The sequence below is a fragment of the Cetorhinus maximus genome, chromosome 1 (genome assembly GCF_964194155.1).
Source record: "Cetorhinus maximus chromosome 1, sCetMax3.hap1.1, whole genome shotgun sequence".
Lineage (NCBI taxonomy): Eukaryota > Metazoa > Chordata > Chondrichthyes > Lamniformes > Cetorhinidae > Cetorhinus > Cetorhinus maximus.
In genome coordinates, this window is record NC_135879.1 from 42,697,344 (window position 1) to 42,714,646 (window position 17,303).

Below are 17,303 nucleotides of genomic sequence, written 5' to 3' on the forward strand. Positions count from 1 at the left end.
GAACATTAATGAAAGATTTGTTTCAACCTTCATCCAAAAACCATTATTCAAATTGCATGATGCATATATTCTTACATGCTTAAGGGTTCGGGAGTGTCAGACTTCCAACAAATGAAGTGGATCCTTTGCTGAGATTACTGATGGTTGTTGATGATGAACCTGTTGCCCCAGATTTTGGTTTTGGATGGCACTAACCCAGCTTTGTGCTGTTCCTAATGTTGAGCATTACGCAGTTTGCAGACATTGCATTCACTTACTCACTCATTTTTCAATTGACTCTCAATTGAACTAATTCTAAGTTGTCATTTTGAATATTTCTCACTTCTGTATCATTTTCCCTGTTTCAATGCTTAGGATGGATACTGGTGTCTGCTGCATCTCTGAATGGCATTGGCTCATGTTCACAGGGTTTAGCTAAATTAATATATTCTAAACAACTAACACAAAAAATGGCCACTGACATTCCTTGGTTTCCTCTCGGCTTTTAGGTCAACCTGAGAAAGGTACCAAGAAAATTATCCTATCTTGAAGAGAATTGGACTTGTAGTGATAGCAATGTCTTGACCTTAAGGTGGCCAGCCTTCCCACTGGGGAAGCCCAAAAATGGCTAGTTGCACCTTGAGCTAAATTACATGTTCATTAATTCACAGGCTGATAGTTCTACTCCACTTCAATTGGAAAAGGAGCTCAGAAATAAAGTGGAGGCCTTGCTTGAAGAGAAAAATGATCGCATGGCAGAATGTGAAATACTTTTGAAAGAAGATCAAGCTTTGTGTACTGACCTCTGCAAGACACCATACTACATTCCTACTGGCAAAGTTCCATCTCTACAAGAATTAGAGGAGCTTAAAAGTCATCTGCTCAGTGCAGCTGAAGAAAAGGTACATACAAACATATGAATTAGGATCAGGAGTAGGCCACTCAGCCTCTCAAGCCTGCTCTGCCATTTGATAAGATCATGGCTGATCTGATTGTAACCTCAACTCCACATTCCTGCCTACCCCATAACCTTTTCATTCCCTTGTGTATCATGAAGCTATCTACCTCCTGCCTTTAAAAATAATCAAAAGACTCTGCTTCCAGTGCCTTTTTTTTTTGAGGAAGTATTCCAAAGACACTCTTCCTTCCCTCAAGAGGGAGGAGAATTTTTTCCTACATTTTGTCTTAAGTGGGTGACCCTGTATTTTTAAACTGTGACACCCCCCCCCCCCCCCCCCAAAAACCAGATTCTCCCCACAACAGGAAGCATCCTTTCCACATCCACTCTGTTAAGAGCCCTCAGCATCTTGTTTCAATCAAGTCATCTCTTACTCTTCTAAACTCTAGTGGATACAAGCCTCACCAGTTCAACCTAAGACAACCTGCTTATTCCAGGTATTAGTCTAGTAAACCTTCCCTGAACTACTTCAATGCATTTACACCCTTTAAATAAGGAGACCAATACTATACACAATGCCCTATACGACCAGCATAATTTCACTACTTTATTTGACCCTCAGTGAACAATATTCTATTAGCTTTCCTAATTACTTGCTGTACCTGCATACTAGCCTTTTGTGATTCATGCACTAGGACACCCAGATCCCTCTGCATCTGAGCTCTGCAATATTTTGCCATTTAGATAATATGCTCTTATTATTCTCCCTGCCAAAATGGACAATTTCACATCCTCCCACATTATTCGCCATTTGCCAGCTTTGTCTACTCTGTCTATCCCTTTGCAGCCTCCTTATCTCCTTTTCACAACTTACTTTCCTACCTATCTTTGTCATCAGCAAATTTAGCAACCACACCCTTCATCCAACTCATTTATATAAATTGTAAAAAGTTGAGGCCCCAACACTGATCCCTGTGGCACACCATTTGATACATTTTGCCAACCAGCAAATGACCTATTTTTGCCTACTGTTAGCTAGCCAATCCTCTATCCATGCCAATATATCCCACCCCACCACCCTACACCATGAGCTTTTATTTCCTGCAGTCACCTTTGATGTTACTTTATCAAATAACTTCCGGAAATCTGAGTACAATACATCCATTGGTTTCCCCTTTATCCACAGCACTGCTTTCAAAGAACTCTAAATTGATTAAACATGACATCCGTCAAAACCACTGACTGCCTGATTAACTTGAATTTTTCCAAGTGTCCTGCTATAACATCTTTAATAGCTTCTAACGTTTTCCCTATGACATTAAGCTAACCGGCCTGGAGTTTCCTGTTTTGTCAATTTCCCTTTTCAACTAAAGGAGTTACATTGTTATTTTCCAACCTAATGAAATATTTCCCGAATCTAGGGAATTTTGGAAAATTAAAACCAATTCATCAACTATCTCACTTGCCATTTCTTTTAAGACCTTAGGGTGAAGTCCATCAGGACCAGGGGACTTGTCAGCCTGCAGCTCCACAGTCCACAGCTCCAACAATTTGCTCAGTACCACTTCCCCGGTGACTGTAACTTTGAGTTCCTCCTTCCACTTCCTGATTTTTACAGCTATTTCTGGAATGTTACTTGTATCTTCTCTAGTGAAGACTGATTAAAATACCTGTTCAATTCATCTGACATCTTATGTTCCATTAATAATTCCCCAGACTCACTTTCTATGGGACCAATGATTACTCTTACTATTTGTCTTTATATTTCTAGCTAGCTTTCTCTCATACTCTAATATTTTTCTCCTTATTAATTTTTTTAACCATTCTTTGCTGTTTTTATATTCTGGTCAATCTTCTGATCTGCCACCATCTTTGTGCAATTATGTTTTTTCTTAAGTTTGATACCGTCTTTAACTTTTTGAGGGATGGTAGGTCCTCCATTGTTGGAATGTACCTATTCTGAAATATTGTTTTAAATGTCTGCCTCTGCTTCTCTGTTGACCAATCCCTTAACCTAATTGCCAGTTCACTTTAGCTCTAATTTCACGTCCTCATAATTGCCCTTTAAGTTTAAAATCTAGTCTTGGACCCACTCTTTCCATCGAGCTGAATGTAAATTTCAGTCTTAATATGATCACTGCTACCTAGGGGCACCTTCACCAAGGTCACTAACCTATCTTGTTGCACAATACTGGATCTAGTATAACCTCTCTGGTTGGCACCAGAACATACTCTTATCAGGATAGTTTCTTAGAATATTCTGAATTTCTCATCTTGGCTACTTTTGCCCATCCAATCCAAAAGGTATTCAGAACAAAAACATGATGCCAGAAATCTGAAATATAAACAGAAAACATTTGGGTCTTGAAGCATCTTTCGCAAGAGTTTAATTTCAGATTGACCTTCCATCTGAACTCTAACCAGGTTTTGAGCAAGAACAAAAGCAGGAGTGGAGGAGTAGAGAACAAAAGTGATCCAGCAGAAGGCAGGAGAGATTAAATAAGACCTGCATTTCTAGAGTGTCTTTTATGACCTCGTAATATCCCAAAGTTCTTTGCAGCCAATAAAAGTGTTTTTAAAGCCTAATCACTGAAGTGTGAGAAATGTAGTGGACAATTTATGCACAGTAAGCTCCCACAAGGACCAGAGTTTTTATGTTGATTTCAGGTAAATATTGACCAGGACACCAACAATAATTCTCTTGCTCTTACTTGAAATAATGCCATGGAATCTTTCATGAGGGAAGGCTCTGCTTAAGTCTCATCAGAAAGACAATTACAGTGCAGAACTCCCTCAATACTGCACTGGCAATGTTAGCATAGATTTTGTACTCTAGTCTCAAGTGGGACTTGAACATGCTACCTCATGATTCAGAGACAAGTGCTTTCAACTGACACAAATGATGGATAACTATGCAAGATGAAAGAATGATAAAGAAACACTGCATGGGTCTAGAAATGTAGTAAATGGGCAAGGGAGAATCCTCAGTTCAGATTGGGTGACTGCTTTTGTGGGACACCCCTTGTTCTGTCCACGAGTATGACCTCAAGCTTCCAGTTGCCTATAAGTTTTATTCTCTGCCCCACTCTCCTCTACTTCCTGCAAGGTCCCAATGAAGCTCAGAACAGTGCCTCAACTTTAAGCACACTTCAGCTCCTGGACTCAACAACATTTTCAACTCCAGATAACTTGTGCTTTTTTTTTTGCTTTTGGGTGCCATTCTTGGTTATTTTTTCCCCCGCTTACACCTCTGGACCATCTTTTTGTTTCTTAACTTGTCTCACCCACTAGCTTTGCACCGCTCTACCTGTTTCTCTCCTGTCGTATACAGACCTTGCCTTTTGTTCTCCACCTCCTACACCCCACAACCTCATTCCTGCCTTTTTTTATAACCAGTCATCTCCAGCTTTTCCCAGTTCTACTGAAAGTTTATTAACCCAAAAGATGACTCAATTTGATTTCTCTCTCCACAAGATGCTGCCAGTCCAGTATTTCCAGCAATAGTTTGCTTTCAAATTAGACTTGTATACAGTAGTTTCTTCTGTAATTGAGCCTTAAACAATTGGCAGTTTATTGGTGAGAATGAAGGAAAAACAATTGTAATTGATCTAATTTTTCACTTCAAAGGTTCCTAGATGGTAATCAAATATTACAGATTTTTATACTTCCTTCCCATCCCCCAAAGCCCAGAGATTCTGAAGCTATCTATCCCATGAGTTCAGCTCACTTGCTAAATCTAGGTGATTTTGATCTGTGTATCAGTAACTAAATTTAGCAATAGGAGATGCTGAGAGGTTTATACTTTCCCATTAAACTTGGCTTCTGAATTTCTGCAAAACTGTATATATTCAAATGGTCATTTGCTGACAAATGGCCAAAAGCCTAGTACAGTACTTTTCTCTCGAAGCTATCATGTTGGTCTATGGAAAATGAGTGTGGATTTTTAAAATACTTATTTATCCTGGGAAAATAGATTTGAAGTACATTTCCTTTATGCACTATGTATAATATAAATTCCCAAGAGTTCAACTTCCATGTTGTGCCAAATCAGTAAAAGTTTTTTTAAATTCTTGAGGAAGCCATCTGATAATAAGAGAAGGGGTGCACTGACAACTAATGCATTGATTTTTGGACTATCTTCATAATGTTGGAGGTCTTAGAAGCTCTATTACCACAGGTGTAGAATAGGGGGTAAATTCTGGATGTTGTGATTGAGGAAATCTGTGAACTAGAAATTAATTTAACATGAGGCTCTAAGTCCCGGTGATTACCCTTGATTCTGTTTTCTAATATATTGGAATATTAGAATTACTGCTGGTATTATGCACCACATGCAAAAATGGATGAAAAGGAAGTTCTAAAGATGATGTGCCTCAGTGCATTAGGGGTCCATTCTGTGCATAAGATTGGGACAAGACTCCTTTCTGCAGAGTAACTAGTTTTGTGGCTGGAGGTAAGTCGAGGGGGAAAGAAAAATGAACCCATAAAGTATCATAAATAATGGTGGTGGGGTATGTGGCAAACAAAAGAATAAGGATTTCAAACAAATCAAGATTGAGGTTATATGCATGCTAAGTTCAAAACTCTATCTTTTTGCTCCCATCCCAATTATTCCTAGCGTCACTGAACTAGTGCCATTATCAAATTTTGATACAAAGGGGCTCTCTGCCTTCATTCGTTTATGAATGTAAATTCAAAGCTGAGGCCCAGTAAAGTTTCCTGGAGGACACCAATAGCTGTCTGTCCATTTGAGTACATAACCATTGCCCCTACTTCTCCCATGCCTCCGAATCAAGCCATTAGACTGCCTTCAATTCTATCTGCTCAGATATTTAATTGTTTCTTGTACGGAACCTTGCTGATAAGTTCTGGAAGTTTTCAGCACTAACTGTGTAGACAGCCCTTTATCTACCACAGTAGGTTACCACTGAAATTCATTTGGGTATATTAGGGCTGATGTGCCATTTACAAACCCATGTTAGCACTCTTCAGAATCAGCACTGCGCTGATCAGGCACTGTCTCCATAAGAAATTCTAGTAACACCCCCATTAGTAGTGTTGGACCATTAGTTCAAAATGTCCTTATCTTTCCTGGCCTTGAATGGTAGTGATGTTGGCAATTTTCCAAGCCAAGGGGATAATTCCAGAACCAAGAATTTTGGAATATCATGACTAATGCATTAACAATTTCTTCTACTTCCATCCCAGTCTATTAAAAAGGTATTTCTGGAAATTTGTTTCTTTTTAATTTAATTTGTTGCTGTCACTTATTTGAATCTAGTTCATTCCTGTTCTTTTCCTTGCATCTCTGGTACTTCATCCTCTACTTTGAGGATATACAAATTAACTATTGGGAAATGGAAGGCTTACCCAATTTCAAATTGAAATATCATCTATGCTAACTGTTAAGGGATCTACATTACTCTTAGCCACCCTCTCTCTCTCCGCTTTTGTAAAGGATCTTCAGTGTTGTCCTTGATGCCCTTGCAAGCTTTTTCTTTTCTGCACTGAAGTTAATATCCGTATAGTGATCTTGGAGAATTCTGCCTCATTTTCCCAAGAGTGGAGGCAATGATTATAACTGTCCATCATAGTCACATGTTTTAAATTGGCAAGGGTTTAGAGTTGTGACTTATACACCTGAAGTAGTTTTGGTTACTGTACACAAATCATTTCTGATGTCTTGCTATCAACAGGAGCGTCGTTTAGCTACATTCCTTGGACTCCGGAAAGATATCACGAAACTCATGGCAGATATTGATCATGTCCCTGATACCACATTTGAAAAGGATGCAGTCCTTGAGGAGGAGAATCTCTTTTTCCTCTCTGATGAAAATATTAAATCACTGGAGGTGCTTCGTCACCAGGTTAGCTCTTTAACACTTTCCTGGATTTTGAATATTCACATGCTAAATTTGTAATGACACTTAGATTGTGACTAAAATGTTCACTATATTCACATTTTGTAATTTTTTTAAATTGCAGTTAGAAGTGAAAAAGCAAGAATTGATGGCTACACAAGAGTCTCTGAGAAAACAGATCAGTTATCTGTGGAATACTTTACAAATCCCTTTACAGCAGCAGAACATGTGTGCAACAGGTTCCATATATCAAGTCAATACGGTGGTTAGTATCGAATCCTGCACAGTACACTGATGCAATTGGTTAAATTTCACCTGTGCTTAAGTGTTACAACAGCAGACATAATGACAATCAATAAAAAATACAAATACTTGTAATTACCATAATCAATATTTTCAAATAACTCTAAACATCACCTTAATTACACATCAAATTAATTGAGGAAAAAGTCAGGGCCATCTTTGGTTTCTCAGCAGCTGCAACTCTCTCTGAATTGACCAGACTGAGTCAAGGTAAAGGAATACATTACAAGTTTTTATTGGAATGTTGCTGTCTTGGATCTGCAAGTGATTTGGGGTGCCACTTAGCTGAAAGATGATTCCCAAATGAACTTTAATGTACTGTAACTTTTGAGTTGGGCATCTCTGGTGTTGGTTTATAATGCATCACTAACTTCTTTTCTTTAGTTGCAACAGGAGCTTGAGCAACTTCAACAAATGCAGACCAAGAATATCAAACAAATCATCACTCGCATCCGACAAGAACTAAACACTTGCTGGGATAAATGTTTCTACAGCCAGAAACAAAGAGAATTTGCTTTTCTGTTAGATGGTATAGTGTTCCTCCAATTGTTCTTAATAGTTCATTGCCCACAATTTAACTTGTGGTTGCGTTGTATTTCCAACTTAATCACGATGGAGATTAACTTATCCTATTTTCAGAAATTTTCAAAAATTTGTCACCCTTTTAGTGTATATTTTACATAAAATCTTCTAACATTTTTTTGCCCTCTTGTTACTAGAGTACACATCCAGATCAGAATGCTTCCTTGCTGTCGATTCTAAATATCTAGTGTGAAATTTTAGTTTGGGCAGTTTCAATCTAGCTCTGGTGAGGGTGAATCCCAACCACAAAGCTGTCCCCAAAAGGCACTGAAGACCAATTTAAAGGTCATGAGTAGCTGGTGTGAATAGTGGCTCAATACAGGGCTCTCACTTTTGGTTATGCTGAGAATGTTAGTTTACTCTTAGCTGTTTGTCTAAAACTAACCCAGGTGCTGATTCACTTGTGGGAGGGAGGAGAGGGGATGTGGGGGAAGGAGGAGAGAGAGGATAAAACTCTCTTCCTCTTGATTTAGTTTTTAAGGTACTAGCTGCTCTCCTATCTGACACTCGTGGATGAAGTAGCACTGGTTCATTGACTAGATTAATAGTCCAGCAGTTAGGACCAAGAATCTAAGTTCAAATCTCACCACAGCAGCTGGGAAATTTTAAAATCAATTAATTCCATGATGTACTCCATCTGCCACCTTGTTTCCTACTCCTTTAACCTGTCTATATCACTGTTTCTGTCCTCCTCACAGCTTATGTTCCCACCTAGCTTCAAATCAGCAAACTTGGATGCATTATAATTGGAACATTTTTACATGTAGATGTAAATAGCTGGAGCCCAAGCACTGATCCTTGTGGCACTCTGCTAGTTACAGTATGCCAACTTGAATGCCCCATTTATTCATAACTCTGCTTCCTGATAAGTTAACCAATTCTCCATCAATGTAAGAGCTGTGGGGAGGGCAGAGGCTGTAAAGAGATATAGACATCCATGCTCTTGTGCAAATATGCAGTGACTTTTTAATTTCTTAGTGCTCTTGATACTGCCCTGCTCAGCTATTTTCTAGTATTGAACCTAGCTACATTTCTTCTGTGGATGGCAGTACAGCATAATGGGACAATCTGCAGCAGTAGGGCACAAATCTATTTTGATTTTAAGAGCTACACTTGCTGCTGGGGCAGGTACTGATTTGGTTTCTGATGAGGGGCTGAAAAACCAAGGGCTTAATGGTCAGAAATCAGTATGCATTTTTATGCTTTCTGAAGGGCAACATTAGTAAAGGGCTAGAAGCTAGGAATGTCAGTAAGTATAAGGCTTCAGAGGAGGTTAACACTCTTGCATTGCTAATGTTGAATGTAATTCGTGTGCAGAAAACTTCACAGAAGAATTACTGAAAGTACATGATGAAGAGCTGGTAAAGATTACTCTTTATTACCAAAAGCATCAAGAATTGTTTGCTAATGTTGAAAAATGGGAATGTTGGTGGAAGGTGCTCCTAGAACTTGAGGTATGGTAACTCTTGATGAAATATGACTGGTTAACTTGTATCTTTGCATCTAACACTTAATGTTAGTTATTTCTCTGGCTATCTTTGAACACTTAATACCCTAGGCTCTGGATACCTAAGGATATTTTTTTTACTGCTAACATGCAGTTTGGGTGATTGGTTTGCACAATTAACAAGTGCAATTTGTTTTCTCTACTGAGAGCTTATTTTAGTCATCAGAGTTAGGAAGTAACTTGCTGCAAAACAAAAGCCTCATCTTGGATCAACTTGCATTGCCAGGGCAAAGTATGTCACTGCATTGAGATTCTTAAATCATAATAGTGTAAAAAGCAAATAAAATTGTGCTTTGAGAGAATTTGTCTAATGTAAGAGTTCACCAAACCTCTGGCGTTTGCATTTAATTGAGCATGTTTTTAGAAATGGAATGGCACTGTTTAGTCAGCCAAATTTTACAAAGATCTACACATTTAGCAGAAACTGCAAGCCCAAATATGCTAATTAATGCAACATGCTAGCTACTAGTATAAACCTAAAAGATAAATTTTCCTCATCACTCAAGGTTTTATGATCTTTTACACTTTTTTAAACATCTTGCTAAAAGCATATCTACAAAACTGACTACACTCTTGGGTAAACTAATGGGCTGCAACTTTTGAGTTCAGGGCATCATATTTGGCAGGGGGTGGGTGGTGGTGTACCCCAAAGACACACTAGGGAACTCCTCCAGAAACTCCCTGGGTAAAGTTTGCACAGCAATTGCCACAAAGTGCAAACTTCTGATGGGCAATTGCCCTGCACTGCTAATCATCTTGTGATTATTAGATCAGTTTCTTTTGGGTGGTTCTGACTGCATTATCCAGAAAAGGCTGGCAGGATTAAACTTTTAACTTCTGGGTAGCTACTGTACAGTCCCACACTGATTTGGTACCCCCTGCCCCCCACAAACACTATATACAACCAATCCTGCAAACTTTTTTCTATTTGTTTATGGGATGTCAGCACCACTGGCTAAGCAAGTATTTATTGCCCATCTCTAATTGCCCTTGAAGGTGGTGGTGAGCTACTGCCTTGCCTTTTCCCTGGCATGTCAAGGACCTTTAAAACTGGCTGGACCTTTAAACTGACCTAGTTTACAGCAGCTAGTGCTGTTTTTTAAAAAGAGGGGTGGGGTGGGAAGTGACGTTCACTTAACCTGCAACTCCTGCAGCCCTTTGGCACTAGGCCCCAGAGACATGCTGCACTACCCAGACCTTGTCTGGCCCAAGGTGATTTAGGATCACTTAAATTTCCAGGTAAGTAATTTTGAATGGAGTGGCAATCCAACTCGATTGTCACTCCATCATAAATTAACGGCTCAGTGACTCTTCAGAGCTTCCACTAATTTTGCCCATTTGCAAGGCCTTTGAAGCTCATTATTATGCTTTTTGTGCACAAGAATCCCACTAGGTACATTTGTGAATGTTTTAATTTTTTGCTCACATTGTACCCTAATCTAACAAGCATTTTTGTATATTTAAGTGTTCTCCATAACTTAATTGTATTCCTTGCAGATGGTGAATTGACTGATTTTAAAATGCTTATTTTTTTTGTGTTGAACTTTTGAAACTGAGTTACTGTTTTTGAATATCAAGAAATACTTGCTGATTCATGTTGGTTTTGTTGCTGGTTTGCAAATTAATTTAGGAGCAGCTTTAAGGGAGGAGAGAACACTTTCCAAAATGGGTGCAATTTGTGGCGGAATTGTCAATTGCACCAAATTGAAAACTTTACTGCTTGTGCTTAAATCTGAATAGCAAATCCAATATGAATCTTTTGACTCTAATCCAAAGGTACAACTCCAAATGTAATGTTTTACTCTATTTTGAGGATGCTATTATAACACTAAGGTTCAATAAAATTCTATGTAACAACTTTTTTTTTAGAAAAAGGCATCAGACCCAAACAGATATGCTAATAGAGGTGGAACTCTACTGAAAGAGGAGAAGGAACGTTGTCAGCTGCAGAAGAAAATACCAAAGGCAAGCATTACTCCATTGCAATGGATGATTTTCCACACTTAATACACTGCTTATTTTTGCTGTTAAAAGATAATTGTGTCCTTGTTTCATGTCATTTTTAAGAGTTATCAACCCAACTTGTGTTTTTTCCTCTTCAGCTGGAAGAAGAACTGAAGTTATACATAGAGAGATGGGAAACTGAGCAAGGCTGTCCTTTTCTGGTTTATGGTCAAAAATTCGCAACTTGCATTGCTAACCAATGGGAGCAACGTAGACTCAAGAAAGTTCAAGAGAAACAAGAACGAGTATGTTATTAGAGTTGCTCAGATTTGAATTACAAAGCCCCTTCCAACATTGCCACTAGCTTGGTAATCTCTGCCCCAACTAACTATCCCCTTTTGTATTTGCATATCATTGTCATATTGGCTAAATTTTATTCAAATTAAGAATTTTATGAAGTCTTGACATTTTAAAATTATTCAAATGTAGTGAATAAGATTAATATGTACCTGTTTGATAATATAGAAACAAATGTGATTTTGTGTGTGTGTGCTACAAATGATTGAAAGTATTGTACTTTTTTGTAATTGCTGTCCTGTGGTTTTGTTTTCCAGTGTGTAAAGAAGGAAGACGGGATTGGCTATAAAACTCCTTTAAAACGGGCATTAGGTGCATCTAGTACACCACAGAGCAAAATCAGAAGAGTAAGCCATTAATGGATTTTGATTTGTATTCTGTTTTTGAAGGGCAGTAAGGCTTGAAATTTTTAATTTCAATTTCTAGTTATAATACTTTAATATAGCACAGTGTGAAATTGAGACTAAATGCCTTTTCTCTTTATCAAAACCACCCCTAGCCCAGCAAACTAGCTGTTAAATCTGACATAACACTCTCTGCCTTTGTTTTGTTTTTAATTATCCCAAGTGAATGTACCATATTCATGGCAAGGAGATATTTATTTTTAAGGAAGCTTACACTAGGAACTTGTCAGAACAGGTGTTCCTGAGCAGATCTTAACATAAACAAAGTAGTCCATGAAGAGAAAGCTGAGATAACATATGTTGTATATCTGCTGTAGTGCCTCTGCATTAGAATTTAGTCTTGGATACTGCTTGCACAAATGTGTATTTTTCGTGGTTACTTCTCCCACCTGTGGGAGAAAGCAAATTACTTGAGGCTGTAGTAAGCTGAAGAGGGGCATCTGTTGTAAATGAACACTGGTATTGAGTATGCCAATATTTTGAGCTTTGAAGGCAAGAGGTAAATGGATGCACATCTGTTCATGGGTGTGTTCTGGATCACCCAGCACTAAGGGACTGCTACACTGCAGTTAAACCAAAAACCCCATCTACCCTCAGGTGCATGTAAAAGATTCCATGACACTATTTTGGAGAAGAATGCAGGAGTTATCCCTGGTGTCCAATATTTATCCCACAAATCAATATGGCAAATAAGTTGTGGCCTTTTTCACTTTGTTTGAGAAATTGCTGCATGCAAATTGGCTACAGCATTTCCTACATTACAACAGTGTCTAAGTATTTCATTGGCTATAAAGTGCTTTGGAGTATTCTGATTGTGAAAAGCACTACATAAATGCAAGTCTTTTTTCCCTCTTGCTTTCTAATCAGCTAGATTATGTATAAATGGAATAATATCTTGGCCCAGGAGATCTCAAATCTACTTTGAGAACTTTGTCACTTCTAGAACGAATGTCTGATCAAAAAAATTTTCCCATTCTCTTATAGTTAAATGGAAGCTCAAATTTCTCATTGGTCAATAGTGGTGGAAGCACTTGTAAACGAGCAAGAAAACCATCTCTTGCAGCTCAAAAGGTCAGTCTTGTGTTACAATATATTAGTTATGTACACCTGTTTAAGACTGGCATATGTACAAGATTCTCAAATTTTGTCAATCTAAGCAAACACTACTTTACATGCAATTATCATTACTGCCTTGTGTAAATGTGTAGCTATGTCCACAGTTCAAATATTTTAATTTATTTTCTTCATGCTTGTATGCCCAAAAAGAAGAGACAGCTGCCCAACTAAAATTTAGATTGCTTTTCCATACCAAAAAGTTGAACTGGAACCTTCAAACTGAAGTTGTAGCCATACAGTATTATCAGTGCTTTAAATCTCAAATATTCAAAGTAACTTTGATTTTGTGGATAGAGTATTTGAAATGTGCTGACAGATGTTGCAATTGGGTAATTCCCTGCAATTAAGTTTATAAACAATTCTAATATTCTGGAAATGCCCAGCAGGTTTGCAGCATCTTTGAGCAAAGCAAGAGTTAATGTTTCAGGTGTGATTTTCATCAGAACGCAAATCGTAGACTGGGATGAGGAATCATTTCTTCATTTAAAATTGTGAATCTTTGGAACTTGCTGCATCAGAGGGTTGTGGATGCTCAGTTGATGAGTATATTGGTTTTGGGCACTAAACAACAAAATGAAGGAATATAGTGGGGGGGGAAATGGAATTGATGCGAATCAGCCGTGATCATATTGAATCTGTTTCTATTTTCTACAAATTGAGGCAACAAGGGTAGAATTGCAGGACCTCTTTTCTCCCCCCACCCCCCCACTCTGGTTTTTTTTTTTAAAAATGTTGTGATTATTAAAATTTGATTTCTGTTACCATGTTGGACTTGCCCATTATTTTTCATATGAAAACCAAAAGTAGTTAATTGACAACTAGAAAACTGGTGTAAATGTGTGAATTTCAGGAATTAATTTCCCTGTTGAGCCATTTTTGTATATAGGAACCAACACTGAATAAAATCTTTTGTGCTCTTTTTGCTGTTGCTCTCCTCCAGCTTTGATTCCCCTATTTTGGCCCAAAACTGTTCCTTTTCCCAAACATGTCTGCAACCCTTCTGAGAAAATGAAATATTGGGACTTACAGGAGCGTGAAGATGGACCAGCAAAATTTGTATTGTTTGCTTCATGAGCTAGAGGATTTCTGAATCCAAATCATCTTTCTAAAATAAGGAAGTTGTTGTCCTAGCTCTTAACTGAGTCACTGCAGTTTTGCCTTCAACAATCTCTTTTAATTGTAAACCCTTAATCCTTTTAACATGTAACAAGCAAGCTATCCAGCCTCTACTTTCCAACTCCTGAGGTATCAGCTGTGGCTCAGTTCATAGCAGCCTCGCCTTTGAATCAGAGGGTTGTGGGTTCATGTCCCACTCCCGGAAACCAAGAACTGTGATTGTACTCGAAAAGAGTTGCAATCTGTGACTGTTGGTAACTCAAAAGAGTTTCCAACTCCTGCTCAGTGACCCTGCAGGATACAGCATTTCAGTGCGCATGCAATTTTAAGGTATCTGACTCTACCATCCTTTCAGTTCCAAGCACCCATCATCATCCGGGTGAAAACAGTCTCCGACTCCCCTCGGACCTTTCTGCCATTATGTTAAATCTATAGCCCCAGCTAATGACTGTTCTGCAAAGGGAAATGAGTCCTTCCTATCCACTCTGTCTTGGTGGTCTTAATTTTATACACCTCAAGTCTCTCGGCCTCTGGTCCAAAGAAAACAACCCCAATCTATCCTCATAGCCAAAACTCCATTTTGGGTAACCATTAATCTCCCCTCTTAATGCAATTCCATCTGTCCTATGATACAATGACAACTGTGTTACTCCAGCTGTGGCCTAACTAATGCTTTGTGCAGTTCTAGCATAACCTCCGTCTATGCCTCAGCTAATGTGCCCCTTCAACTACTTTACTGGCCTTCAAGAATCTGTGGACATGCAAACTATGAGGAACCCTGTTTTGGAAAATTTGAAGGACATTGAACTTTGGGCATTCTTCCTCTGTGTTTTTTAAAATTTGCAATATTAATTCAGGGCTGTGAATTTGCCATTCTCCAAGAAACCACTGGTCAAGCTAGATGTCCAGTGGGAACACCTGGAGAGGGTATATCTACGTTAACAAAGAACTGCTGTTGCCAGGCTAAAGACTTGTTCTGATTGGTTTAAAAACACCTGACCTAAAGTATTCTTTGAACATCTTAGTCTTTAAAAACTGTCAGAATGTGTGGGTGTGCCTTAGAAGCAAGCTGCAAGGAAGAGACACTTCCCCCTCTCTGCCCCACCTTTTTGTATTAAATTTTCCTCAAACGTCTCATCGGAGTAAACCATCTGCTTTTTGTTTTTGAGTTTGCAAAGTTGTGATGAGCAAGAGTCATCAAGAACAGTTTCACCAACAAATCATCTGAAAGAACTTTCAGACCTATTGGGACCAGAATTTTTTATTCATTCACGGGATGTAGGCTTCACTGGCTGAGCTAGCATTAATTGGGGACTTGACAGGGTGGATCCTGTGTTTCAACATGATCACCTCTCCATCTTCTAAACTCAAATAGATATAGGCCCAACCTGTTTTACCTTTTCTCATACGCTAACTCCTTTATCCCCAGGAATCAACCTAGCAAACCTTCTTGAACTTGCCTCCAATCTTTAAAAAGGAGGCCAAAACTGTACACAGTACTCCAGATGTGGTCTCACCAATGCCCTGTACCACTGTAGCAAAACTTCCTTCCTTTTATCTTCCATTCCCAAACAACAATCCATTTCCCTTCTTAATCACTTGCTGCATGGATATTAACTTACCTGATTGGTGTAGCAAAACAACCAGATCCCTGTATCGCAGAGTTCTGCAATCTCTCTCCATTTGAATAATAGATTGGCAGGAAGGGGGAAAAAAGTGGACAAGTTCTCACTTTCCCACATTATACCCATCTGCCAATTTTTGTTTGCCCACTTGCTTAACCTATTTATATCCCTTTTTGCATACTGTCCTTGACAACTTGCAGCTTACTTTACTACCTATCTGTAATCAGAAAACTTAAATGCTTAGCCATCATACATTTGGTCCCTTCATCCAAGTCCTAGATTGTAAATAGTTCAAGCCCCAGCACTGATCCTTATGGCACTCCTCTGGTTACAGCTTGCCAATCTGAAAATGACCCACTTATCCCCACTCAGCTTCCTGTTGCTAACCAATCCTCTATCCACACTAATATGTTACCCCTTACACCATGAGCTCTTTGCCTGGAATCTTATCAAATGCTTTTTGGAAATCCAAGTACACAACATCTACAGGTTCCCCATTATCCATGTTGCTTGTTACTTCCTGAAACACTAAATTAGTCAAACATGATTTCCCTTTAACAAAGCCATGCTGACTCTGCCTGATTGCATTTAAGATTTCCAAGTGCCCTGTTATAACCTCAGTAGCTTGCTAGTATTTTCCCTATGATAAATGTTAAACTAATTGGCCTACAGTTTCATGATTTGTCTCCCTCCTTTCTTCAATTGAGTTGCATTCATTATTTTCCAATCTGATGGGATTATTCCAGAATCTACAGCATTTTAGAAATTAAGACCCTAGGATGCAGGCCATTGGGTCCTGGGCTCTTGTCTGCCTTTGGTTCTAATAGTTTTCTCAGTACCCTTTTGTAATTGTTTTACGCTTCTCCCTTACTTGCAAGTATTCTGGAATGCTATTTGTCTTCTACTGTGAAGACAGGCACTATCTGTTCAACACTTCCTTTATTTCCCATTATTAATTCCCCAGACTCTCTAGAGGACCACACTCCCTTCAGTTACTCTTCCTTTTTAACTTAGAATAACTCCTATCTTTTATATTTCAAGCTAGTGTTGGAACTTGGAAGATCTTAAATGCAATCAGGCAGAGTCAATGTGGCTTTCTCTTGTACTCTATTTCCCTTTTTTAGTCATTCTTTGCAGGTTTTTAAATTCTGTCCAATCTTCTGTCCTACCACGAATCTTGCAGAATTTGAATATATAAATGGTAGCATAGTATGAATTGCATTTTCCTTCCCCAAACATTAACACTTCCCTGGGTGAATTCCATTTGCCACTTTTTTACCCACCTGATTTTGTCTGCTAATATCCTCCTGTAGTATATAAGGAGACCTCTTTGACTTGGTGCTAGATTTAAACCATCATTGTGCAAAGAGGTAACTTTTTTGATTGTTGGTGAATGCCATTATCTGCTGACTGTATAATCTGACCTAATTTTATTTACTGAGGGGAAACATGAAAATTAACTGCCTAGAATGTTCACCTATGGAGAAAATCTGGATGCCACCAGATGTGAGCAGAATTAATATGGAAAATTCCAAAAACATTGGCATGGAACTTTTGAATGAAAAGCTGATTTGTCATTAATCTATAGATGTAACTCTTGGTGGAAGGCAA

At 38.5% G+C, this 17,303-nt stretch overlaps 1 protein-coding gene across 1 annotated transcript in view; it reads left to right on the plus strand.

Annotated features, from left to right (window-relative positions):
- Positions 1-17,303, plus strand: part of prc2 (protein regulator of cytokinesis 2) — a 37,216-nt gene that overhangs the window by 14,570 nt on the left and 5,343 nt on the right. Inside the window, exons 4-12 of the mRNA XM_078546262.1 lie at positions 651-881; positions 6,574-6,744; positions 6,863-7,003; positions 7,426-7,570; positions 8,941-9,077; positions 11,000-11,095; positions 11,233-11,379; positions 11,689-11,778; positions 12,820-12,906. Of these exons, the coding sequence (XP_078402388.1) occupies positions 651-881; positions 6,574-6,744; positions 6,863-7,003; positions 7,426-7,570; positions 8,941-9,077; positions 11,000-11,095; positions 11,233-11,379; positions 11,689-11,778; positions 12,820-12,906 (1,245 nt within the window). The remainder of the gene's footprint in view (positions 1-650; positions 882-6,573; positions 6,745-6,862; positions 7,004-7,425; positions 7,571-8,940; positions 9,078-10,999; positions 11,096-11,232; positions 11,380-11,688; positions 11,779-12,819; positions 12,907-17,303) is intronic.